Raw genomic sequence first — 26,472 nt, 5'->3', positions numbered from 1 at the left:
GCTCATTCTAATGGAAATTAGAATTCTTTTCACTCCTAGTCCAAAGCATTTTGAGCAGCTGAGTGGTACAATGGATAGAGTGCTGGGCCTGCAATCAGAAAAACCTGAGTTCAAATTTGGCCTCAGACACTTATATGAGCTGTGAGATCCTGAGGAAGTCATTTAGCCCTTTTGTCTCAGTTTCCTCACCTGGAAAATGAGCTGGACAAGAAAATGTCAAACCTTCTAGCATCTTTGTCAAGAAAACCCCAAATGGATGGGGCAGCTGGGTGGCTCGTGATTTGAGAACTAGGATTAGAGATTGGAGGTCCTGGGTTCAAATCTGACCTCAGACACTTCCCAGCTGTGTGACCCTGGGCAAGTCACTTGACCCCATTATCTAGCCCTTACTGTTCTTCTGCCTTGGAACCAATATACAGTACTGATTCTAAGGCTGGAGGTAAGGGTTTTAAGAAAAAAAAAGGAAAAGAAAATCCCCAAAGGGTTTGGGCACAATTGAAAAGACTAAACAACAGCAATCAATGCTTCTTCAGTCACACTGCTTCTATAGTGGAATAGGTTAAGCTCTTCTGAAGATCTAAAGGAAAGCCTGGAGCAAGAGGAATAAGCATCCTTCACCCAAGGGAAACTCCTCAAAGCAATCAAATTAGGTTGACCTTAAATGACATCTACTGGCCAAGTGGAATAATTCAATTAAACATACATTAAATTAATCGGTTTAAATGTATTCATTGACTACTTATTCATTATTTATAATTTATAATAGTATTATTAATTAATATTAAAAGGGTTACATTTGTAGTCTGCGGTTCCAAAGATAAATCGATTAATGTGTTTTCTATATTAATATTCTTTATATTTGTTAGTTCCTCTCATTTCACCAGTATAGAGAACGCTTTGTGTGAAAACATCCTTCAAGAAATTCATTTGTAATTTGTAATCTCTTTTTTTAACCCTTACTTTTCTGTCTTAGTAACAACTCTGAGACAGGACAAGGGCTTAGCAAATGGGGTTAAGTGACTTGCCCAGGGTCACACAGCTGGGAAGTGATCAGATTTGAACCTGGGAACTCCCATCTCTGGGTCTGGCTCTCCATCCACCAGCTGCCCCTCTCAATAACATTCTTAGGGTACAGTCCTAAAGATGGGGATCAAAGAGTATAGACCCTTTTGGAATCCTTACTGGATGGAGCCATGTTATCTTAAAAAAAAAAAGATTGAGGGGGAAGCTAGTTGGGTTAGTGGATAGAGAGTAGGCTTAGAGTCAAGGGGAGTTGGGTTCAAATCTGACCAGAGGTACTTCCTAGCCGTCTGACTTTGGGCAAATCGCTTAGCCCAACTGCCTAGCCCCTGTCCTTCAGTCTTTAGAATTGGTTCTAAGACAGAAAGTAAAGGTTTCAAAAAAAAGAAAAGATTGAACCAATTTTTGTTTATAATCAACATTATAATTTGCTGTTCACTATGTCGTCTAGCCAATTTTATTGTTTTTAGTGATCTTTGGCAATCTAAGGGAGAGAAGGTTATATCTAAGAGTTATTTTAATTTCTATTTATTAGAGATTTTGGATCATTCTTGTTTTTTTGTTTTTTTTTTCTGTTTCTGTTTTTGTTTTTTGAGAATGACTCAGACCATGTTTCTATAAATTGGTTACAGTCACTTTTTCCCTTTAGAAATATGTCTTTTATCTAAAGCCAAACCAATTTGATCATTTAGCAAATAATGCTAAACATGTTATTAATCTGGACACATTTGCATCCTAGATCAATTTATCTTAATATATGACATGCAGACAACCTTATAGCAATTAAACTCATTAATTTTAACCCATTTTTTGAGTAGGAAACTCTGCTATTTTCCCTTTCCTGACACAAAATAGCACCCTCAGGTTTCTAATGATTTTTTAAAAAACTCTTACCTTCTGTCTTAGTATCTGTTCTAAGACAGAAGAGCAATGGGGGTGGGGGGGCAATTGAGGTTAAGTGACTTGCCCAGGATCTCACTGCTAAAAAAATATCTGAGCTCAAACTTGAACTTGGATCCTCTTGGATCCAGGTGTAGTGCTTTAGACACTGGGCTACCTACATGTCCTCTAATGATTCTTAAAATCCTCACTTGTAAGTTGTCTTTGTTTGAGACTTATGTCTTGTCTCCTCTCTCTCCCACCACAGCCATGTTGAAGGTGGTTTCCTCTGTCCTGCAGCTTGGAAATATTGTCTTTAAGAAGGAAAGAAATACAGATCAAGCATCGATGCCAGATAACACAGGTATTTTTTCCCCCATTATTTCAAAACATTTGGAGTGAAAGATATTTTGTACAATATTATCCGAGCAGATCATACTTAGTGGTTTATTATTAGAAACTATGAAGCCTGGAAACTGCTGAATTACTGGGGACTGGATTTTCAGATTTGCAACTCCTTCATTTAACTCTTTTTTAACTAAAAGGAATTTTTAAAACTAATTTAATTTAGATCCCAAGTCTAGCACACTATTCACAGTGCCACTAGCTCCCATCATTCCATACTTTTGGTACCAGGATAAATAAATGACCCCCAACAGTACTTGCTTTTGAGAGTAAGGACTCTTGTTTAGTTGTTTTCTCTTCTTATTCCCAGAATCTAACATAATCCCTTTCATATAGTAGGCACTTAATAAATGCTCATTAGATTGAATTTATTTGGGATTGGTCTCAAGAAGTTGAGGCAGAAGTCGTATCACCCACTCATAGATCCCTTATTCATTACTTTTTAAAAATAATCCTTACCTTCTGTCTTGGAATCAATACTATGTATTGGCTCCAAGGCAGAAGAGCGATAAGGGCTAGGCAATGCGGGGTAGGTGACTTGCCCAGGACCACACAGCTAGGAAGTGTCTGAGGCCATATTTGAACCCAGGACCTCCTGTCTCCAAGCCTGATGCTCTATCCACTGAGCAACCCAGCTGCCCCTTCAACAAACACTCATTAAGTGCCTATTATATTTCAGGCATGGATTGGGAAGAGATAAACATGTCAGATTCCATCCCTGCCTTCAAGGAATTTTGCCATCTGGTAGCATAGACCATAACTCCTCCCCTAGAGTCTAGACCTGAATTATCCCTGAAATCATTGATTTATTTCCAGATCCCAGAAATGTCACTTTCCCCCCCTTAATTTACAATTTCCTGTCTGTCTTCCATCTCATCGATGTCGCTTCTCCTCCTAGCTGCTCAGAAAGTTTGCCATCTAATGGGGATCAACGTGACAGATTTCACCAGGGCCATCCTTACGCCCCGGATCAAGGTTGGCCGGGATGTGGTACAGAAGGCTCAAACCAAAGAACAGGTAATAATGGATTGGACTGTGGAATCCTGGATCTGAAAGGGACCTTCTAGGATCAAGTGCACCATTTTTAAGCAGCCTGCCCTCTGAATCATCCATCCTGTTGTCTCTCTTGAAAGATCTCCAGAATGAGAATGGTTCAGTTTTTAGCAGTATTTAATCATCCTGTCACCAATTAAATATCATTTAGGTACTTCATCGACTTATTCAATTTCCCTATCAAATAGTCCTTAATCACTTTAGGTACTTCATCGACTTACTCGATTTCCCTATCAAATAGTCCTTAATCACTACGGTCATAAAGTTTTTTTCCTATGTCTTTTTTTTCAAACTCTTATCTTCCATCTTGGAATTTATATTAAGAATTGATTCCAAGGAAGAAGAGAGGTAAGGGCTAGGCAGTTGGAGTTCAATGACTTTCCCAGGGACACACAGACCAGATTTGAACCCTGGAATTCCTGTCTCCAGGCTTGGCTCTCTATCCACCGAGCCACCTAGCAGCCTCTATTTCCTATGTCTAACCAATGTATCTCCTGTAGTCTGACCCCAAATCTTCCGTTTCTCTTTTGTGGCAATGGCACCTTCATTTTCTTGGAAGGTGTTAGGTTTGGAAAGAAGGCAAAGTTAAACATGGAATCAACGTCGGCCTGACTCACAGGAGTCTTTGCAAGTAGTCATTTGGTTTCTTTACCTCTCCAGGCTGACTTTGCCATTGAAGCACTGGCCAAAGCAACATACGAGCGTCTTTTCCGCTGGATACTGACCCGGGTGAACAAGGCTCTAGATAAGACTCACAGACAAGGAGCATCCTTTTTGGGGATCCTGGACATTGCTGGATTTGAGATCTTTGAGGTAAAGACAAGGAGCACCAAGGACTGTTACCTTTGTGATCCAGCATCTTTCTGGAGAAATAGAATTGTCTTAAGAAAGCAAGATGGCGGGATTGGGTGCTATAATAATGAAAATAATAAACATTTATCATTAGTATTTATATTTATTATAATAATAACAAGCATTTACATAGCACTTTTAAAAAATTCTTATTTTCTGTCTTAGTATCAGTTCTAAAACAGAAGATCAGGAAGGATTAAGATATTGAATTAATTCAGAGAAAGAACCGTGGGAGTAGAAACATAGAAGAAAAACAGCTGCTTGATCACATGGGTTGATGGTGATATGATTGGTGGTGTAGACTCTAAATGATCACCCTGGTGCAATTATCAATAAAAGGGAAATAGATATTTTGATCAATGACACATGTTAAACCCAGTGGAATTGCTCATTGGCTATGGGAGGTGAGGGAAAGAATATGAATCATGTAACCATGGAAAAATATTCTAAATGAATTAATTAAATAAATAAATTTTAAAAAAAGAAATTGAGGTTAAATGACTTGCCCAGGGTCACACAGCTAGGAAGTACCTGAGCTCAGATATGAACACAGATCCTCTTAACTCTAGGCCTGGCCCTCTATCCACTGCCCCCAACTGCCCCTTATATACCGCTTTAGTATATAACAAATATTATCTCATTTTTCCTCACCACAATCTTGAGAGATATAGGTGCGATTATCTCTCATTTTAAAGTTGAGGAAACAGAGGCAGACAGAGCTTAAGTGACTTGTCCAGGATCACACAGCTAGGAAGTGTCTGAGATCAAATTTGAACCCAAGGTTTCCTGACTAGATTTGGAGTTCCATCTACTATACCATCTAGCAATTTAGGTCTTTGTTCTTTATTTGTTTTTCATGCACTAAGTTGAGAAGGTCTTTGAAAACGCAAGTTCTTACCATCATCCCACTTCAGGCTGGGAAGGTTTAAAAGTGTCTTTTGCCTGGGTTTTGTCTTAAAGATAAGCCAGTTTTTCTTATCATAGAGTGGACACAATTGAGGGAGGAGTTAAACTATAAAGCAAGATTAGAAACTTAAGCTTCCTGGAGACCTTGAATTCATTTTTTTCCAAATGTGGTTTTTGGAGAGGCCAAGTGGTGCAATGAATAGAGTGCTGGAAGTCAGGAAGGCCCAAGTTCAAAATCAACCCCAAGCACTTCCTGGAAGTGTGATCCTGAGCAAGTCACTTCCCTGTTTGCTCCAGTTTCCTCCTCTGTACAATGAGCTGGAGAAGGAAATGGCAAACCTCTCCAGTGTCTCTGCCAAGAAAACCTCAAGTAGGATCATAATGAGTCAGACATGACTAATTGACTAAATAACAACAACAAAGTGTAGCTTATTTTTTTGTTTCAAGTGAATTCCCAGAGCATCAGCACCAACCTTACCTTGAAGTACTGAAATACATTATTATATCCCAAATTCTCAAGCCCAGTGGATGTAACTTTTAGATCATTTGATTAGACATACCTTTCTGCTTTTGGCAATAATGGAACAATGGTAAGCAGAAATATATATATATATATATATATGTGTCATATATACATAATTTTTATTGTACTTTCTGTTGCCAGTGGGCAAAGAAAAATCTTTAAGATTTATTGGTCAGATTGCAATTTTTTTTGGCTTTGAATTTGATATGGAATGTACTTTATTTGACATTAGCTTCTAAGTTCATATTATATGTTGAAATCTAAAAAAGATAAACTATGCTAGATGGAAGAAATCATGGGCCACTAGTGCCCAATTTACTTTGAGGAAAGATAATATAAATTTTTTTCACTTTTGTGTCTAGTGGTTCATGGACCTCTCCCGGTTTGCTTTGTCTATAGGTTAACTCCTTTGAACAACTTTGCATCAACTATACAAATGAAAAACTACAACAACTCTTCAACCACACCATGTTTATTCTGGAGCAAGAGGAATATCAGAGGGAGGGAATTGAGTGGAATTTTATTGACTTTGGCCTGGATCTGCAACCTTGCATTGAACTGATTGAGAGGCCGGTGAGACTTCATCTTTCTGTATTATACACATATATACCACTATTTCTTTATTTTCTTTCTTGCTTACTTGCTTTCTCTCTTTCTCTTTTTTCTTTCTTTCTCTCTTTTTCTTTCTTTCTTCTCCTTTTTCTCTTTTTCTCTTTCTTCTTTCTTTCTTCCTTTCTTCCTTTCTTTCTTTCTTTCTTTCTTTCTTTCTTTCTTTCTTTCTTTCTTTCTTTCTTTCTTTCTTTCTTTCTTTCTTTCTTTCTTTCTTTCTTTCTTTCTTTCTTTCTTTCTTTCTTTCTTTCTTTCTTTCTCTTTTTCCTTCCTTCCTTCCCTTCCTTCCTCCCTCCCTCCCTCCTTCCTTCCTTCCTTCCTTCCTTCCTTCCTTCCTTCCTTCCTTCCTTCCTTCCTTCCTTCCTTCCTTCCCTCCCTCCCTCCCTCCTTCCTCCTCCCTCCCTCCCTCCTTCCTCCTCCCTCCCTCCCTCCCTCCTTCCTTCGTCCTTCCTTCCTTCCTTCCTTCTTTCCTTCCTTCCTTCCTTCCTTCCTTCTTTCCTTCCTTCCTTCCTTCCTTCCTTCCTTCCCTCCCTCCTTCCCTCCTTCCCTCCTTCCCTTCTTCCTTCCTTTCTTTCTTCCTTCCTTCCTTCCTTCCTTCCTTCCTTCCTTCCTTCCTTCCTTCCTTTCTTTCTTTCTTTCTTTCTTTCTTTCTTTCTTTCTTTCTTTCTTTCTTTCTTTCTTTCTTTCTTTCTTTCTTTCTTTCTTTCTTTCTTTCTTTCTTTCTTTCTTTCTTTCTTTCTTTCTTTCTTCCTTTCTTTCTTTCTTTCTTTCTTTCTTCCTTCCTTCCTTCCTTCCTTCCTTCCTTCTTTCCTTCCTTCCTTCTTCTGATGGAATTACTGTATATTGGGCACAAGGATTTACCCAATGGACAACCTTGTTGATTGACTTATGGGTCTCAGGTGTCAGTTGGCAATGGTTCTTAAAACTTAAACTTAGGATTTGTCTGCCTGGCCTGTTTGTTTAAAAGTTAATGACCTGTAAACAACTGCTTGACTGAAGTAGGGATAGTTGCTCTTAAAGGAAGCCTTTGCATAAAGTAGAAATTCTATTTATAGTTTCTAATCAAGTTAGTTTCTCTAGTAAGATATTTTTTTAAAAGAAGGGCACACACATATACATATACTTAAAAATATATGCATGTGTATATATATACATAGTTATTATACACATATTATTTATGTTCATATATTTACATATATATGTGCTTGAAGTCAGGAAGACTCATTTTCCTGAGTTCATATCTGGCCTCACACACTTACTGGCTATGTGACCCTGAGCAACTCACTTCAGCCTCAGTTTTCTCCTCTGTAAAATGAGTTGGAGAAATAAACGGCAAATGACTCCAGTATCTTTGCCAAGAAACCCCCCCAAAAGGGGTCACAAAGAGTTGAACATGACTGAAATCACTGAATAACAAAAATATACACACAAACACACACACATAAACCCAGGTCTTCCTGACTCAAGGCTCAGAGCTCCATCCACTTGTACCACTTAGCAGCTTTGGCCATTTTCCTTTCTTTTTTTCTTTTTCTAATTTTTCATACACTGGGAAGAGAAGACCTTTGAAAATGCAAGCTTTTGCCACTATCCCATTTCAGTCCAGGAAGATTTAAAAGTGTCTTTTGCCTAGGTTTTGTCTTAGAGATAAGCTAGACAGATTTGAAACTAACAATTCCTTTTGGCTGTATATATTAGAATATCTATATATTAGTTTCCAACTACTGTATCAGAGTAATAGTACTTCTCAAAATGAGCCTCCTTGTCTTGGTTACCTGCTATGATTGCTGCTATGGTTTCTCATCATTCTCTAACCAAATTTCACTTGAGTTTGTATTTACTGGATCATTGTGTAAATTTCCTAAAATATGGTGCTCAGATTGTTTTCCTTAGACTTTTTTTTGAGGCCCCATTAATGCTGGTTTTGCTCCTCTCATTCATCCTCCAAATACATCCTTTTCATCAGTATTATTTCTCAATCTTAAAAATATAATTATTTTATTAATTTCTTTCTCTGACTTGACTAGGCCATCTGCCATCATGTCATGTGAATTCTGTTCTCTGTAATTTCTTGATATTTTCATATTTTCCTTACTGATTTCCATACTATTGTATTTCATCATCTCCTGAGATTCCCTAGTTGTCTCCAATGGTTGACTGGTGATTATTGTATTGTTGATTCTATTTATTCCTCTAATTCCTTGATTCTATTATCCATTTAGTTGTGCCTTTGGGAATTCTTGCATGGTTTCTGATAACAGCTTTGGAATCAGTCCCAGCCCATTCTCCTTCTGATGGTTGTCTCATGACACATATTTTTGATGTTGTGTTGGAGCTATTTTGGAGCTCCTTCTTTAATGTTGGTCTTTAATTTTCTTGTCAGGACATCTGGCCAGTTTGAGGGTTTTCATTTTTACTTTCATTATTACATGAGATCATGAGGAGTGAGTTTCCTTCTGTCTTCTTGCCTCCTATATGAAGCCTCCCAAATACAGAGGATAAATTGGGAGGCTAAATATATACATATACATGTATATATTTAACTTTATCTATATATGCACGCACAGAGACTTGTTATTAAAGATAGGATATAACAACAAATAATATGTATATTGTTTGTCCATAGTTATTGGTATATTATCTCCTCCAGTAGACCTGAGTCCTGTGAGAACAGGGATAGTTCTTTTGCTTTCCTTTGTGTTAATCAATCTGTCAACAAAATATTTTAAGTAACTCTCATGCACCAGGCACTGTGCTAAGTGCTCAGGATACAAAGAGAGAGAAAAAGACACTCCTTGCCTTCAAAGAGTTTATGATCTAAGGAAAGGAAACATTGAAACAAATAAATACAAGTTATATAGGAGGTAAATGGGAGATAATTTAGAGAGGGTAAGAGGATTAGGGAAGACTTCTTGTAGAAGGCGAGATTTTAGTTGGGATTTGAAGGAAGCCAGGGAGGTGAGTAGGCAAAGTAGAAAAGAATCTTCCAGGCAGGGAAACCACCAGAGAAAATGCCCAGAGCTAAGAGATGGGTTATCCTCGCTGCTTGGTACAGTGCCTGGCATGTAGTAGGCCTTTAATAAATGCTTGTTGCTGACTTCACTTAAGAAGTTCTCCTTCTATAGATGTACCATTCCTGGGCCAAAAAGAATAAAACTTGGAAAATTCGTCTAATGTTTTGGCGTTTGTTAGCCACAGAGTGTCTTTGGCTCTCCTGACACTCTATTAAGAAAGTGAAGGTGTGAGAGAATGAGCCACTCCTTTGTAGCAAAGGAGGCTATGGATGCCAAGTAAAGGTCAAGACCAACAGGAGATCTGATCAGTTTGAACTATGTCACACGCCCTGGGGAAATGACCAGGAGAAGGAAGTAAATAATAGCCTGGCAGAGAATGCCTGTATATTTTGAAATTAAACAATTATCTAAAGTTGCCAATTTCTTCTTTCTCTGTCTCTGCCTCTTCCTCCTTATCTCCCCATCCTTCTCCTCCCACCATCCCCAACTTCCATCTTCTCTCCACAGTTTGAATACTTTCTGGTTTGTTTTGCGAATTGCTTATGACTGATCTGCCTTTCTTTTCTTTTCTTTTCTTCTCTCTATTTTTTTTCTTTCAGAACAACCCTCCTGGTGTCTTGGCCCTGCTGGATGAGGAATGCTGGTTCCCCAAAGCCACAGACAAGTCCTTTGTGGAGAAGCTATGCTCAGAACAGGGTAATCACCCGAAATTTCAGAAACCGAAGCAGCTCAAGGACAAGACTGAGTTCTCTATCATCCACTATGCTGGAAAGGTATTAGTTCCCCTGTCTGGAGCCACTCCCTCCTCTCTCGGGACATCCTTCTCTCCTGTGAATATTGCTCTACAACCCTCCCCTCAAGAACTTGCTAAATATAAATGAGAATGGCAAAATGGAACCTAAAAATGGGAGCATGGCTTCAAGAGTAACTTGAGAATTGTGGGATCTTAAGACCAGAAAAAAATCTGATCTTTCCCCTCACTAATAGATCAGACTGTTCTAATCCCATCCAAACAGGACAAGCCTCAGTGTAGGAGGATGCAAAAAACTCCAGAGCAAGAATTAGAAATCTGTGTCAAGGAGGTGCAGGAGATACCTTCTGGGCTCTGAGTCAGGAAGTTCCAGTGTGGTAGCTGTGTGACATTGGGCAAGTCACTTAACCATTGTATGCCTCAGTTTCCTCATCAACAAAAACCTTCCTCCCAAGTTGTTGTGAGGACAAATAAGATAATATTTATGATGCACTTTGCACAGTGCCTGGCACATCAGTTCTTTCAGTCATGACTAAGTCACTCCTTAGTTGGGGTTTTCTTGGCAAAGATACTGGAGTGGTTTGCTATCTCCTTCTCCAGCTCATTTTCTAGATTAGGAAACAGAGGGAATAGGATTAAGTGACTTGCCCAGGGTCACACAGCTAGTAAGTGTCTGAAGCTGAATTTGAACTCAGGAAGATAAGTGTTCCTGATGTCAGGTCCACTACTCTGTATAGCTCTGAGATGCAATAGGTAGTGATGTAGGAAGTAGACATACTATCTACTGTGTCTCAGAACTACATAAAATTTGCTATTATTATTTTGGATCCAAGTATGCCACATTCTGAATGTATAACCATCAGCATATCACTAAATTCCCCTAATCTTCAGAGCTCTAACCTTATAATCCTCTGGTGATATTCATTGTTATTTTGTGTTCACAGTGCTTACACCTGGTAGTAATTTAATAAAGGCTTCAGGATTGATTTATTAATTGATGGATTCTAGAAAGTTTTTCCTTATGGTTAATCTAAATGAAATTTGACATTTGTCTCCCTCATCTTGTTGTTTACTTTCCTGGCATCTGAGGAGGTCTTACCAATCCACTTAATTTTTAGGGCTCTTTACTGTTGCTGTTTAACTAACAAGACATTCTATCCTTTAGCTCTGGGCATTTCTTTGGCTGTCCTTCATGTCTAGAATGCTCCTCACCTCTGCCTCCTGGCTTCCCTGACTTCCCTTTAAGTTCCAACTAAAATCCCATCCTCTACAGAAAATATTTCCTAGTCCTTTTTAATTTGAGTCCCTTCTCTCTGTTGATTTCCTATTTACCCTGCATGTAGCTTGTTGGTACACATTTCTTTGCTTGTTATCTTCTTTTTAGATTATGAAAATTTTAAAAAATAAATTTCTAAAAATTAAAAAAAAAGATTGTGAGCTCCTTGAGAGAAGAGACTACCTTTTGCTTCTTTTTTGTAGCCACAGCTCTTAGCACAGTTCCTAGTAGGTAGTAGACACTTAAACAGTCCTTATTGATTGACTTATTATTTTGATTCCAGTGATAACTGATGAATTTAGGATTACTTTTATTATAATCTCAGTGGAGCTGGCCATATAATGATCCAACCCTTGTTTTCCCATGCTAGCTGAGAGGAAAACTTTTAAATAGTTCTATTCTTTTAAAAATTTTCTTTTTTATTTACCCCACAATTACATGTAAAAACAGTTTTCAAAAAGTATTGAGTCTCGAATCCTCTCCCTCTCTCCATCCCCTCAATTCCCCACCCCACTTAAGATGGTAAGCAATCTCATATAGATTTTATATGGGCAATTGTGAAAATGATTTTCCCATATTAATCCCTTTTGTGGAAGGATATTCAAATAGAAGGAAAATATTAAGTGAAAAAAGTTTGCTTTGGTCAGTTCTTTTTCTCTGGATGAAGATGGCACTTTTTTTTTTATCATGGGTCCTTTGGGATAGTTTTGGTTCACTGTATTGCTGAGAATAACTGTTATTCACAGTTGTTCATTGTAAAGTATCCCTGTCACTGTACAATGTACTCTTGGTTCTGCTTAATTCACTCTACTTCAGTTTATGTAAGTCTTTCCAGGTTTTCCTGAGTTCCTCCTGCTCATCATTTCTTACCGCATAATAGTATTCCATTATAATCATATGCCATAACTTACTCAGCCATTCCCCAATTGATGGGTATCCCTAACGAGTGCTGTTCTTGACAGGTTGACTACAATGCAAGTGCTTGGCTCACAAAGAATATGGACCCCCTGAATGACAATGTGACTTCTCTACTTAATGCCTCTTCAGACAAGTTTGTGGCTGACCTATGGAAAGACGGTATAGTGCTCCTTCCTGACTATCACAGACAGTCTGTAAATTTGCTTCCATATTCCCCAGATGGAGTTAACAACTGGGATCTGATTCTGCCTTACCCCATATGCATAAAGTCATACCAGGGAGATCTGAAATATAGCCCCCAACTTGAGCTAGATGATGAATTAATGAAATTTTGTTGGAGCAATCAGTCCTGAGGATGGCCCCCTACTTGTTCCCAAATAAACTAGGTTCCATCAAGGACATTTTGAGGTCAGTGACAAAATAGTAAATAGCTTGAGTGTGGGGTTTTTCCTTAATGGACTTCCCTGACCAGCAGGGTCCCACAAGGGAAGGGGCTTTCTCAAGAAAGCACAACATGAGGCTAAGGGTGGTATTGTTCTGTCTTATCTAAACCCTGAAATGTCAACTTTATTTCTTCCAGGCCAGTGCTTATTTGCAAGGCAATCTTATTTCTAAGTATCATCTAAAGTAGTTCAATAGGAAACAAGGAAGATTGAGAGGCCATTAAATGGCCCAATGAATAGAGCACCGGGTGTGTGGAATAAGGAAGATTTTTAATTCAAATATAACCATAGATATTTACAAACTGTATTACCTTGGACAAGTCATTTCATCTCTGTCTGATTCAGTTTTCTCAATAGTTAAGTGGGGATAAAAACAGCACCTACTTCCCAAGGTTATGACTATAAAATGAAATCATATTTGTAAAGTGCTTGGCACAATACCAGGTATGTAGTGTGTGCTTAATAAAATGTTCCCCTTGCTCCTCCTGAAGCAGATGGACTTCATGTGGGTAGTGCCTTTTGGACTAAGGGAATTTATTTCCATTCTTAAAAGCTAACCAGAGAGAATTTGTTCTTGACCCACTTCTTCACCACTTAGGAGCTTTTTGGAGACTTGCCAGATAGGTTTATAAGCAATTTTTTTATCCCTTCTCTGCAGCCCCCCCTCCCCCACTTCTTTAATCTCTTGAGGCCTTCAGCTCACAAAGAAAATTATTGTATTTGTCCTGAGAGTGACCATACCCATGCAAAAATAATATCTGACCTTCACAAAATATCTTAAGGTTTGCAGAACACTTTTTATCTTTTATCCCATTTAAGTTTCACAATCAACTCATTAATCAGGCATGGTAGGTATTATTATTAGCATGTTACAGATCAGAAAATTAAGTCTAGGAAACACTTGACTTGTCCCCATGGCCACATAGCTTAATAAGTTTTGGAAGCAGGATTTGAATGCAGGTCTTCATATCCCCAAGTTCAGTGCTTGCATCCACTAGATTTATTGGGAAAGGAATTCATGATTTCCCTGGTCAACAGGGATGAGGCCCTTGTAAGAATTTTCTTACAGAAACCTATGCCCATTTACCGGTCCCCTGACTGTAACATGGTCCTGTGCTCTACCTATAAAAAAGGTGGGTCAGCATTGCAAATAGTCTGGGACTTCTGAGGAGTTGACATGATTCTTTTATGTGCTTTGCAGTTGATCGAATTGTGGGACTGGACCAGATGGCCAAGATGACAGAAAGCTCCCTGCCCAGTGCCTCCAAGACAAAGAAGGGCATGTTTCGGACAGTGGGGCAACTATACAAGGAGCAACTTGGGAAACTAATGACAACCCTGAGGAACACCACACCCAACTTTGTCCGGTGCATCATCCCCAACCATGAAAAGCGGGTAAAGCCTATGTCTCCTTTAGCTTCTAAAGAGGATCATCTGGCTTTGCTCAGGTCCTCTCAAATGACCTTCTGCTTTTAGTACCTTTTCCCAAAGTATTTTGACAATTTGATGATGATTATGATGAAGTATTTTGAATCTCATAAATTCTTGAAATCTTATGTCTTCTGGAGACACTGTGAGGGACTTGAGTTATGCTTGGACAAATATAGATATGGGCTAAGAAGAAACAGTGGCAGTCATAGGGATGAGGGAAAGATATGGATCATCTGATCTCAAATGACTTCTAGAATTCTTCCACTGGTCAGGGAGGGGGGCTCCACATGTGCTACCAAACCTTATTGGAGACTAAGTGAAAAAGTGAGAAGAAAGGAAAAATTAAATTCACTTTTTTTTTCAGATACAAAGAAGGGCAGATAGGTTAGAGTAAGAGCCAAGAGAAAGTCTATAACAGCAATCTTTTCTTTTGAAACCCTTACCTTCCATCTTAGAATCAATGCTTACTTGGTCTCTCCATTACCTCTTTTAATACCTTCAATTTCTTCTTCTTCTCTGATTGCTACTGCTAGTGTTTCTAGTACAGTGTTAAATAATAGAGGTGATAATGGGCATCCTTGTTTCACTCCTGATCTTATTGGGAAGGCTTCTAGTTTATCCCCATTGCAGATGATGTTAGCTGATGGCATAACCTCACTTCCAAGTTTGCGTGTGGTCTTAAATTACTCATCACTTTCTCCTTCCACTCATTACTTCCTAATTCCCTTCATAGTCTGGGAAACTTGATGCATTTTTGGTACTGGAGCAGCTTCGATGCAATGGAGTCTTGGAAGGCATCCGGATCTGCCGTCAAGGCTTCCCCAACAGGATTGTATTCCAGGAGTTCCGCCAACGGTAGATTGGTTCTCTTGTTTCTAAACACCTTAAGTTGATGGGATTCTAATTCAATGGGTCTTGGGTAGAAAGAAGGGTGATGGTAAAACAGCCTCAAGTGACTTCTGTCTTTTTTTTTTTCCAGCTATGAGATCTTGGCAGCAAATGCAATTCCTAAAGGGTTTATGGATGGAAAGCAGGCTTGTATCCTCATGGTAAGTACAGATCTGAGTTATACATGTATTATTGTGCAAAACTTATTTCCATATCGTTCATTTTCTTAAAAGAGAATACTCATATAAAACCAAAACTCCCAAATAAACTAAAGTAAAAAATTATATGCTTTGATCTGCATTCCATTTCCAGCAGTTCTTTTTCTGGAGGTGGATAGCATTCTTTGTCCTAAATGCCTCATAATTGTTCTGGATCACTGTATTGTTGAGAGTAGCTAAGTCTATAACAGTTGATCATTCCATAATATTGTTGTTATTGTGTTCTCTTGGTTCTGCCTATTTCATGTAGGTCTTTCCAACTCTTTCTGAAATCATCCTGTTCATCACTTTTTATAGCACAAGAGTATTCTATCACCACCATATACCACAATTTGTTCAGCTATTCCCCAGATGATGGACATCCCCTCAATTTCCAATTCTTTGCTACCAGAAAAAGTGCTGCTAGAAGTATTGCTGTACAAGTAGATCCTTTCTCCCCTTTTTTGTGATCTCTGGAATACAGACCTAGAAGTTGTATTACTGGATCATAGTGTATGCATGGTTTTACAGCCCTATAGGCGTAGTTCCAAATTTCCCCTCAGAATGTCATATTAGGTTTACAACTGCACCAATAATGCATTAGTGTCCCAATTTTACTATATTCCCTCCAACATTTATCACTTTCCCTTATTGTCCTGTTGACCAATCTGACACATGAGGTGGTACCTCAGAGTTATTTTAATTTGTCTTTCTCTATTCAAGAATGGTTTTTTCATATGATTATTGAAAACTTTGATTTCTTCATCTGAAAACTGCTTGTTTGATATATTAAGAACTTTTTAGAAAACACTTGTCTTTCTGTTCACCCAACTTCCTATTGGACATAAGAATGTTTTTCCTCTTCCCTCTATAGATTAAAGCACTAGAACTTGATCCCAACTTGTACAGAATCGGGCAGAGTAAAATATTTTTTAGAACTGGTGTTCTAGCTCATCTGGAAGAGGAGAGAGACTTGAAGATCACAGATGTCATCATGGCATTCCAAGCAATGAGTCGGGGTTATCTGGCAAGAAAGTAAAGATGATTTTTTCCATATCTCAACCTTCCCTTCTTCCCTATGCCCCTAGAATGCCCGCCCCCTAAATGTTTTTAATTTTGAACTTCACATTTTTATGGAGGATGGCAAAACAGTGGGCCATGAACTACAACTTAGAAAAATGGGTGACCTCTCTACTCTGTATGCTGTGGGCTTAGATAGCCAAGTGTATTGATGGAAATATTACCCAGAAGTCTACAAGCATTGATGAAGTATTTATATGATTAGAGAATGCTAGATGTGGCCAATTCCTGTGTTTGGAAAGCAGTGGTAGAAGGAAAGATATGGATAATTGGATAAAAGATATATAAATCTGGATTCAGGGAACCTATGATCCAGGGACAATAAGCTTCATAGCTGTGTTTCTATCCCCATCCCAAGGACTTCATTCCTAAAGTCTTCTGTTGCCCTGATTCCAAAGAGTTCATCAAGATGGTTACTATTCAAGGAGAGAAATCGTTCACTTTGCCTCTTGGCTCTCTGTTAGGGAAAATGGTGGCAAGGTGACTGGTTTCTACTTAGATATTCCCAGTTTGTAGCCTGAAGGACAGCAACGTTTTCTGCTTTCAAAAAATACAGTTTTAGAAGATGGTACCTGAGTCACTGCAATAGCATTCTTCTGACTAGTTAATGGGGTCCCAGCAGTCAAGCTTTGCGTTCCAAGGTCATGGCTTTGAGATAATGTGTTTTTATGGACCTGGCCTCTCCGTGCTTCCTGGTTAGCTCAGTAGGCACTTCCTAATTATCTAAACTGGGTTGGCGACCAGACCTAGCTCTTGTTCTGAAATCCTGAGCTTCTACAAAACATAAAATTTGAGCTAAATAAGGTATTAATAATGGATGCACACTATTGTTTCTATTTATTTTTTTCCCTTAAACCAAACAAAATCTGGTCCCTACTTTTATAGCAATTTGCATCCAAGGTTACAAATTGCAAAGACAGAGGAAAATGATGTAATCAGCAGAATACAGAAAAAAGTATCCTAGCCCAAATCAGATCATTTTATCCAGGGAAAATGGATCTTTCTGGATCCTCCGAGTTCAGAGGTGGATTTCTTTAGTCTATCACACCGTCTTTGTTTTCAGAGCCTTTGCCAAGAGGCAGCAGCAGCTCACTGCCATGAAAGTCATCCAGAGAAACTGTGCCGCCTACCTCAAGCTAAGGAATTGGCAGTGGTGGAGACTGTTCACCAAAGTGAGTGGGCTTCTTCCTCCCTGCCAATCTGATATCCTTAAAATTCTCAGAAGCTTCAGCTGAACTTGAAGCCGAGAGGGACCCTGAACTGTACACACCGTGCTTTCCTGAACACTCACAATGCCTTTTTTCTTCCCAACTTTAGCCCCTTGTCATATTTCTTTGCTTCTTCCCTTCTCTCCACCCTTAGCTTCTATTTCTCTTACTTTGGGAACTCTGATTTGAGATAGAAGTCATTGTTAATTGCTTCCAACTGAGAAGACACATTTAATATGATTCCAGTTGAGGGACTCCTAGCAAGCATTTTTTTTCATCAATTCATTATTCTTTCATTAGATTCTACTCTTAAAATGCCACATCTTTAAAATGGCCCTGGTATTACCATTTAGGGGCAAAGCCCATTTAATACTGATCCATTATGCATCACGTACCCAGCAGAAATAAAATCAACCTTTTCCTTATTCGTTCTAGGTGAAACCACTGCTGCAGGTGACCCGCCAAGAGGAAGAAATGCAGGCAAAGGAAGATGAACTCCAGAAAATCAAAGAGAAGCAGCAGAAAGCTGAGAGTGAACTCAAGGAACTTGAACAGAAGCACACCCAGGTACTGCCAAGAGCTTTCGAAAGCCAAAAGCAAAGGCTCCTCTCAGCACAGGTGGGAGGAGCAGAGAAGAAGGGCCAGAGCACAAGATTGCCCTTTCCTCCACATTGTGGTGTTGGCCGATGGAAGGGCAGAGGGCACGGAGGACCCGTACCCTAACCTTGGGAACCCCCTTTAATCTGTCTAGTTGGCGGAGGAGAAGAACCTCCTCCAGGAACAGCTCCAGGCCGAGACTGAATTATATGCTGAAGCAGAGGAGATGCGGGTGCGACTGGCAGCAAAGAAGCAGGAGCTGGAGGAGATCCTGCATGAGATGGAGGCCCGACTGGAGGAAGAAGAGGACAGGGGCCAGCAGCTGCAGGCTGAGAAGAAGAAGATGGCACAACAGATGCTGGTAAGCAGATTCCTTGTCTGTAAAATGAAAAGGTTAAACTAAATTATTGGTAAGGTCCCTTCCTGTTCAAAAGTATGATCTGTGATCTGTGATGCTGTAGCATACAACATGGATTTTATGAAACAAGAGTCAGAGAGAGAAGAGGAACAGAGCAAAAAAAAAGTAGAGGGACAGAGAGAAGAGGGGGAGAGAGAGAGAGAGAATGAGAGAGAGACAGACAGACAGAGATACAGAGAGAGAGAGAGAAGAGGGAGAGAGAGAAGAGAGAAAGAGAGAGAGAGAAGAGGGAGAGAGAGAAAAGAGAGAGAGAGAAGAGGGAAAGAGAGAGAGAGAGAGAGAGAGAAGAGAGAGAGAGAGAGAGAAAAGAGAGAGAGAGAGAGAGAGAGAGAGAGAGAGAGAGAAGAGAGAGAGAGAGAGAAAAGAGAGAGAGAGAGAGAGAGAGAGAGAGAGAGAGAGAGAGAGAGAGAGAGAGAGAGAGAGAGAGAGAGAGAGAGGGAGAGAGAGAAAGAGAGGGAGAGAGAGGGAGAGAGAGGGAGAGAGAGAGAGAGAGAGAGAGAGAGAGAGAGAGAGAGAGAGAGAGAAAGACAGAGAGAGAGAGAGAGAGAAAGACAGAGAGAGACAGAGAGAGACAGAGAGAGACAGAGAGACAGAGAGAGACAGAGAGAGAGAGAGAGAATGCCATCACTGACCCACGTAGAACAGCAGAAGTTTTCATTTTTTTCTTTGTATTCTGACAGGCTATCCCAATGATTTGTATAAAGATACTTAAGACATATATGGTGTTGAATAGAATCATAGTCTATATACATGCCCTGGAGAATTTGCTGCAGCAGCACCTTCTTGTTTCTAACCAAAGAAATGCTAGAGCCCCTGGGAAACCCTCCAAAAAGCATCTGAGCGCCACACAAGGGCTGATGGCCCCTGTATGCTACTGCCCACTGGCGGTTTTTATATGCTACTGTAATGAAGTTATCTTTGACTTGTCAAAAAAAAATGCTACATGCCCTAGAGAGTTAAGTTTGTAACAGGAGAAAAAAGTGTCCAGTGCTCATCTCCCTTTTATAACGTGCCCTAGGGAGGCTTTTTGCTTTCTCTATCTTTGGTACTGGATCTAGGTTCAGCCCTTTTTCCTTGCTTGCCTTAGAGCTCCCAAATTCTCTCTACCTTAGGAAAGCCTAGGCTCTAGTCACTTACCGGTTGAGTAACCTTGAGTCAACTGCTTCTCCTTTCTGGGCCTCAGTTTCCTCATATATAAATATAGTGGACTTAGTCCAGATAACCTCTATACCTCTTTCCAGCTCTACTGATTTACATTGATCAATCAGTTAATAAGTATTTTTTAACCTCTTACTTTGTCTCTAAGACAGAAGGGAAAAGACTAGGCAAACAGGAGTAAGTGACTTACCCAGGGTCACACAGCTAGGAAATGCCTGAGCCTAGATTTGAACCCAGGTCCTCCTGACTCCAGACCTGGCACTCTATCCACTGAACCATCTAGCTACCCCTTAACAAGTATTTATTAGGCTGTACGTGCCGGCACTGTGCCAAGCTGGCAATATGCAATGCTTAGTCAAAGTCCCTGCACTCACTCAGCTCATGGGGTTGGTTTGTTTTTTTATTATTATGAATGTCTTTATCTTTTTTAATTCAAAGATATTTTATTTTCCCAGTTACATGTAATAATTGCTTTCAACCTACATTTTCCCAAACTATAAGATCCAAACTGCCTCCCTCTCTTCACTGGGAGATGGTGGGCAGTCTGTATTCGCCCGCCCAACACAAAGAGCTCACTCACACAAAGCCAAAACCCCCAAAGAGAACCGTCTGCTGTGATGCGCATCCATCTGACCCAGCAGCTTTTTATTTGGAGGTAGATTCCGTAGAGCTGTCCGTGGGATTTTCTTGGCAAGAATACCGAGATGGTTTGCCATTTCCTTCTTCAGTGGAGGCTTCTGCCAGGCAATCAGAGGCTAAATGACTTGCCCAGGGTCATACAGCTGGGAAGTATCTGAGGCCAGGTATGCAGGCGGGTCTCCCTGACGGCAGGCTCAGCGCTCGTAACCCCGGAGCCACAGCCGCAGACACAGAGCAGAGAGAAGGTCATCGAAGAGAAGGCACTAGCAGCAAAGGGATGGCCAAGAAGGGCCAGCTCGAGATACTGCAGAAAGCTCTAAGATGAGTCTTGGGAAGCCCCAGGAGCCAAGAGCGAGTGATGGGAAGGCACGTATTTAAGGCACGGAACACAGCTGCTACCAATGGAGCGGCCAGCGGGTGAAGCCAGGCTGACTGGCTCTTGGGGGGTGCCTAGAAGGGAGCCAGCTTTGTGAAAGGGCTGACATGCCCAGTAAGTGCTGGCCCAAGCGGCCTCAGAAGACCATTCCTAGGTGGAGATCCTGTGCCTGTGATCGTTATTTGTTCCTAAACTCTGACCCTCTGCCTTAGAATTGATGTCAAGCAATGATTCTAAGGCAGAAGAGCAGCACGGGCTAGGCGAAGGGCATCCAGTGTCTAAGGTGACTGGGATTACTTGTTTGCCCCCAACAAAGGACCTCGAGGAACAGCTAGAGGAAGAAGAAGCTGCAAGGCAAAAACTACAGCTGGAGAAAGTCACAGCTGAGGCAAAAATCAAGAAGATGGAGGATGACATCCTGGTCATGGATGATCAAAACAACAAACTAACCAAAGTGAGTAGATTAACTTATCACCTTGAGACATTCAGATTGACTGGGGAGGATCTGATGGTTCTCCCTTTCCTCCAAGATGTGACTGAATTGTTTCAGGAATTTTCAATGTTTGTGGTTCCAGACCTTTAAACGCTATATAGGACCTACTTTATTTATTTATTTATTTTTATTTTTTTAAACCCTTACCTTCCATCTTGGAGTCAATACTGTGTATTGGCTCCAAGGCAGAAGAGTGGTAAGGGCTAGGCAATGGGGGTCAAGTGACTTGCCCAGGGTCACACAGCTAATATCAAAGACCAGATTTGAACTCATGAAGTTGAGTCTTCCTGAGTCCCAGCTCAGTGCCTTATCTACTGTGCCTTCTTGCTGCCTGGAACATAGTAGGTGCCTTTTTTTTTTTAAACCTTTACCTTCCATCTTGGAGTCAATACTGTGTATTGGCTCCAAGACAGAAGAGTGGTAAGGGCTAGGCAATGGGGGTCAAGTGACTTGCCCAGGGTCACATAGCTGGGAAGTGTCTGAGGCCATATTTGAATATAGGACCTACTTTAAAATAGTTTATTGGTATGTTTTGTAGCTGGCTTTTAAAGTTTCATGTCTGGTTTACAGGTATGAATTTGGGGAGAGGAGAGAGAGAAAGAGAGAGAGGCAGAGACAGAGAGAGAATCTCTTACTACTCTTCTCAGGATTTGGCCAGTTCTCCTTATCTGTATCAAAATATGGAGACAGAGTCTTCTTCCACCTAGGTTATTCCTTCTTGGACATAGTCTCTCTCTTAGTTCCTGCCTGGAAACTCCTACAACTCTTTTTTTTTTTTCCAACAAACAAATAATAATATTTCTTGTTTTCTCAAAAGGAAAGAAAACTCCTCGAAGAAAGAATAAGTGATTTAACAACAAATCTGGCAGAAGAGGAAGAAAAAGCAAAGAATCTTACAAAGCTAAAAAACAAACACGAATCTATGATTTCAGAACTGGAAGGTAAATACACTAGTTAGACTTACAACTGAATTTATTTTAAAACAACAAGACCAAACCTGAAACAAACAAAAACAGAAATTTAGAAAACGGAGACTGAGAATGTTAGATTGGAGCTGTGTTTTACGAGAGTTGGTCATCATTTGCCCTGTGCCAAAAACATGATGAAGGATAAGTAGAGCCCTCAACAGAAATAGGGAAGTTAGTATAAAATAGTCTCTGCCAATAATTAGAAGCAGCTGGTGGCCAAACCCTTACTCTTCTGTCTCAGAGTGGGCACTAAGGCAGAAAGTAAAGGTTTTAAAATATTGCAATAAGCAAACCTCATATCAATACATCCGATTGTGGTTTGTATAGCACTTCCGTCACAGCAGCTTTGTGAGGAGTATCCAGGGGTGTGCTAGAGTCAGCTCAGAGCCTGGCACTCTATCCACTGAGCCACCTATTTTTTTTAATGCATCAAATCAATTATTTGGATAGTGGGAATTACTAGATATCACTTTCATCATCAGAAGAATTTAAGTATACTTAAGTTCATCTTATCTTTTAAAAATAGTATTATTGTTGCCTTTTGTTTTTATAACCTTAGTTAACATGACTCTTTAACCCTACTCCTTTCCACCACTGAACTATTCCTTTTTTTTAATATTTTATTTTCCCAATTACATGTAATAATTTTTCAACATATGTTTTTCAAAAATATAAGATTCAAATGATCTCCCTTCTTCCTTTTCCTCTCCCTTCTCTCAAAGATGGTAAGCAATTTGACCTGGGTTATCCATGTATTATCATGCAAAACTTTCTTCCATATTGTTCATTGTTATAAGAGAATATTCACATACAACCAAAACCCCAAGATGAAAACTCAAATAAAAAAAGTAAAAAATTGTATGCTTTGATCTGCGACTGACTCCAGCAGTTCTTTCTCTGGAGGTGGAAAGCGTTCTTTGTCCTAAGTCTTTCAGAATTGTCCGGGATCATTGTATTGCTTAGAGTAGCTAAGTCTTTCCTACAATATTGCTTTTACTGTGTACAATGTTCTCCCATTCTGTTTATTTCACTCTACATCAGTTCATGTAGGTCTTTTCAGCCTTTTCTGAAATCATAGCATAATAGTAGTCCATCACCATCATGTACCACAATTTGTTCAGCCATTCCCCATTGATGGGCATCCCTTCAATTCCCAGTTCTTTGCCACCACAAAAAGAGCTGCTGTAAATATTTTTGTATCAATAGGTCCTTTCCCCTTTTTTCTGATCTCTTTGAGATCTAGTAGACCTAGTAGTGGGATTACAGGATCAAAGCGAATGCACAGTTTTATAGTCCTTTGGGCAAAACACTGAACTATTTCTTGTAACAATAGTCAAAAACTTAGACCAATACTGCTGACACCGACACTATACCTGAAAGCATGTACTGCGTTCTACATCTATAGATCTCACCTCTCTTTGGGTCCAAGACTGTTCATTACAATTTCTCCTAGTCTGACTGATTTTTGCCATCATGGTTTACATTACTGTCTTCTCTGCATGCATCGTTCTCTTGATTCTGACCTTTTTTCACCCATTATTCTTTTCACCCAAGCCTAAAGCATCCCTTGAGCCATTTTCTTCCATTTAAAGAGATACTTGCCTTTTTCTTAGTACGTCTAAAGAAGGAAGAGAAGAGTAGACAGGAGCTGGAGAAAATGAAGAGGAAGCTGGAGGGAGATGCAAGTGACTTCCATGAACAGATTGCTGACCTCCAGGCCCAGATAGCTGAGCTGAAAATGCAACTGGCCAAGAAAGAAGAAGAACTACAAGCAGCTCTGGCCAGGTAAGTGGGACTCCCTCTTGCTTGCCTGGGTGACTCAGATATAATTTTAGAGTACCTTTAGGACTTGGCACTACAGGATGTCCCCAAGGTCTTAATGTATTTAAAAAAAAACAAACTTTACTTTCTTAGTAACAACCCTAAGAAAGAATTGGGAGGAGCTAGGTAGCTTAGTGGATAGAGAGCCAGACCTAGAGATGGGAGGCCCTGAGTTCAAATTTGGCTTCAGAAATGTTCTAGCTCTGTGACCTTGGGCAGGTCACTTAACCCTCACTGCCCAGCCCTTACCACTTTTCTACTTTTGAACTTATACAGGGTATCAATTCTAAGGCAAAAGGTAAGGGTTTTTCAAAATAATTATAATTTATAAGGCACATATATATATATATAAGGCACATAAATGTTAGTATTATTATCATTATTCCTATAGCTGTGTGACTCTGGGCAAATCACTTAACTCCAACTGCCTACCCCTTACTGTTCCTTTGCATTGAAACCAATACTTAATATTAATCCTAAGACAGAAGCTATAGGAATAATGTCTGAGGTCAAATTTGAACCCAGATCCTCTGACTGGCTCTCTATTTACTGAACTAACCAGCTGCCCCCTGCAAAATATCTCTTATAGGGAGCCATTCCCACTGCCATAACTAGCCTCACTGAAACTATTTGAACTTCAAACCAGGACTATGACTCTCATTCTCTTAACTAATGTCTCCTTTCCTTCCATTGTCTCCCCCAAACCTCTTTCAGAATTCCCTTGCCAAAAAACTCTTGATTTCTCATTACTGGCTACCAAATGGAGTCCAAACTCCTTAAAGACTCTCCAAAGAGCCTTTTTCAAGTTACCAGTCTCATCCCCTCTTGTTTTCTTACATAAATTCTATCTAGACTCCAGTGAAACTACTTGTCATTTTCAAAATGTACCTTCCATTTTCTCTACTTCCAAACTTGGACTTAATGCTATTTCTGCTATCTAGAATCTTCTGGTGTCTTCTCTTCACCCCCAAACCACCTCCCTTTATTGAAATCCTATCCATATTTTTTTTTTAAACCCTTACCTTCTGTCTTGGAGTCAATACTATGTATTGGCTCCAAGGCAGAAGAGTGGTAAGGGCTAGGCAATAGGGGTCAAGTGACTTGCCCAGGGTCACACAGCTGGGAAGTGGCTAGGGCCATCCTATCCATATTTTGAGATCTAGTTTAAATGTTCCCTCCTCCTTGAAACCATTTCTGTTCAACCCAATCAGAAGTGATCCCTCTCTCCTCTGAGTTCCCATATCATTTTGTACTTCTCATATGGTATTTACTACATGCTACTTTGTGTTAGTTATTTGTGTACCCAGTTGTAGTTTTCAGTCATTTTTCAGTTATTTCTGACTCTTCTTGATCCCTTTTAAGGTTGTCTTGGCAAAGATACTAAAGCAATTTGCCATTTCCTTCTCCAGCTCATTTTTACCCATGAGCAAACTGAAGCAAATGGAATTAAGTGGAACTTGCCCAGGGTCCCACAGTTACTAAATGTCTGAAGTTGATTTGAATTCAGGAAAAGGAGTCTTGCTGACTCTAGTGCTGGTCCTTTATCTACAGCATCACTTAGCTGCTCCTACTAGACCATAAATTCTTTCCAGGATTCTGAAGGTAGGAAACACATCTCAGACATTTAAAAAAAATTTCCATAGAATCTATTTTAGTGCCTTGCACATAGCAGGTGATCAGAAATAATTGAATAAATTAATTTGGTGCCAGTAAAGGAGTAGGAGAGGTAAGGCAAAGTTCATAGATAGCTGGTCTTTGGATCAGGAAAACCTGTGTTCAGGTCTTGCTTCTGAGACATACTAGCTTCAGCAAATCATTTAGCTTCTCACTGCCTCAGGCAACTCTCTAAGACTATTAAATTACGTTTGAGGAAGTAATCTGGATCACTGAAGGGAATTTTCACATTAAGACTTGATGCTAAAACAAAAAACTATGCTGGTGAAAGCATAAATTTGGATCAAACCAAAACATTTTAAAATTGAACTAGAATAGTACAATGGATTGTCTCGCTTTCTTTCAACCTAGTTTCTCTAAGGTTCTTGGATCTGTATCCAATGATAATTGGAGGGTGAAAGAGGAACATTGCTGATATCCAGGGGAACAAGAGCATCTGGTCCTAGAAAAGAGTTTCTTGTAACATCACCATGGAGGCAGAGTATAAGTAAGCCCTTTGGTCTAGGCCATGATGACTTTTTTTTTCATAGGCTTGATGATGAAATTGCTCAGAAAAACAATGCGTTGAAGAAGATAAGAGAGTTGGAGGGCCACATCTCTGACCTCCAAGAAGATTTGGACTCAGAAAGAGCAGCAAGGAATAAGGCAGAAAAACAGAAAAGAGACCTGGGAGAAGAGCTGGAGGCATTGAAGACAGAGCTAGAGGACACCTTAGACAGCACTGCCACACAGCAGGAACTCAGGTACAATGATCCCTCACCTATGGCCAGAGTTACATGCCATGTAGGTTACACCCCATGATAGGTGAAAATCTGCAAAAGTAGTGGCATTATATTTATTTTATTATTTATATATATTTTAAGGCTTTGTAAACT

The 26,472-nt window shown here is 39.8% G+C and overlaps 1 protein-coding gene across 3 annotated transcripts in view; it reads left to right on the top strand.

Annotated features, from left to right (window-relative positions):
* The window catches only part of MYH11 (myosin heavy chain 11), a 134,361-nt gene that overhangs the window by 82,332 nt on the left and 25,557 nt on the right, over positions 1–26,472 (top strand). For all 3 annotated transcript variants that reach the window (XM_001366001.5, XM_001365941.5, XM_007498607.3), the window contains 17 exons: positions 2,168–2,263; positions 3,203–3,321; positions 4,018–4,170; positions 6,038–6,211; positions 9,861–10,034; positions 12,251–12,365; positions 13,851–14,044; positions 14,814–14,935; positions 15,060–15,129; positions 16,040–16,200; positions 17,309–17,417; positions 17,889–18,020; positions 18,205–18,411; positions 20,958–21,095; positions 21,952–22,075; positions 23,716–23,887; positions 26,128–26,340. In XM_001366001.5, coding sequence (XP_001366038.1) covers positions 2,168–2,263; positions 3,203–3,321; positions 4,018–4,170; positions 6,038–6,211; positions 9,861–10,034; positions 12,251–12,365; positions 13,851–14,044; positions 14,814–14,935; positions 15,060–15,129; positions 16,040–16,200; positions 17,309–17,417; positions 17,889–18,020; positions 18,205–18,411; positions 20,958–21,095; positions 21,952–22,075; positions 23,716–23,887; positions 26,128–26,340 — 2,473 coding nt within the window. The remainder of the gene's footprint in view (positions 1–2,167; positions 2,264–3,202; positions 3,322–4,017; positions 4,171–6,037; positions 6,212–9,860; positions 10,035–12,250; positions 12,366–13,850; positions 14,045–14,813; positions 14,936–15,059; positions 15,130–16,039; positions 16,201–17,308; positions 17,418–17,888; positions 18,021–18,204; positions 18,412–20,957; positions 21,096–21,951; positions 22,076–23,715; positions 23,888–26,127; positions 26,341–26,472) is intronic.

This window comes from Monodelphis domestica, chromosome 7 (assembly GCF_027887165.1).
Source record: "Monodelphis domestica isolate mMonDom1 chromosome 7, mMonDom1.pri, whole genome shotgun sequence".
Classification (NCBI taxonomy): domain Eukaryota; kingdom Metazoa; phylum Chordata; class Mammalia; order Didelphimorphia; family Didelphidae; genus Monodelphis; species Monodelphis domestica.
This window is presented reverse-complemented; position numbering and strand designations above follow the sequence as displayed.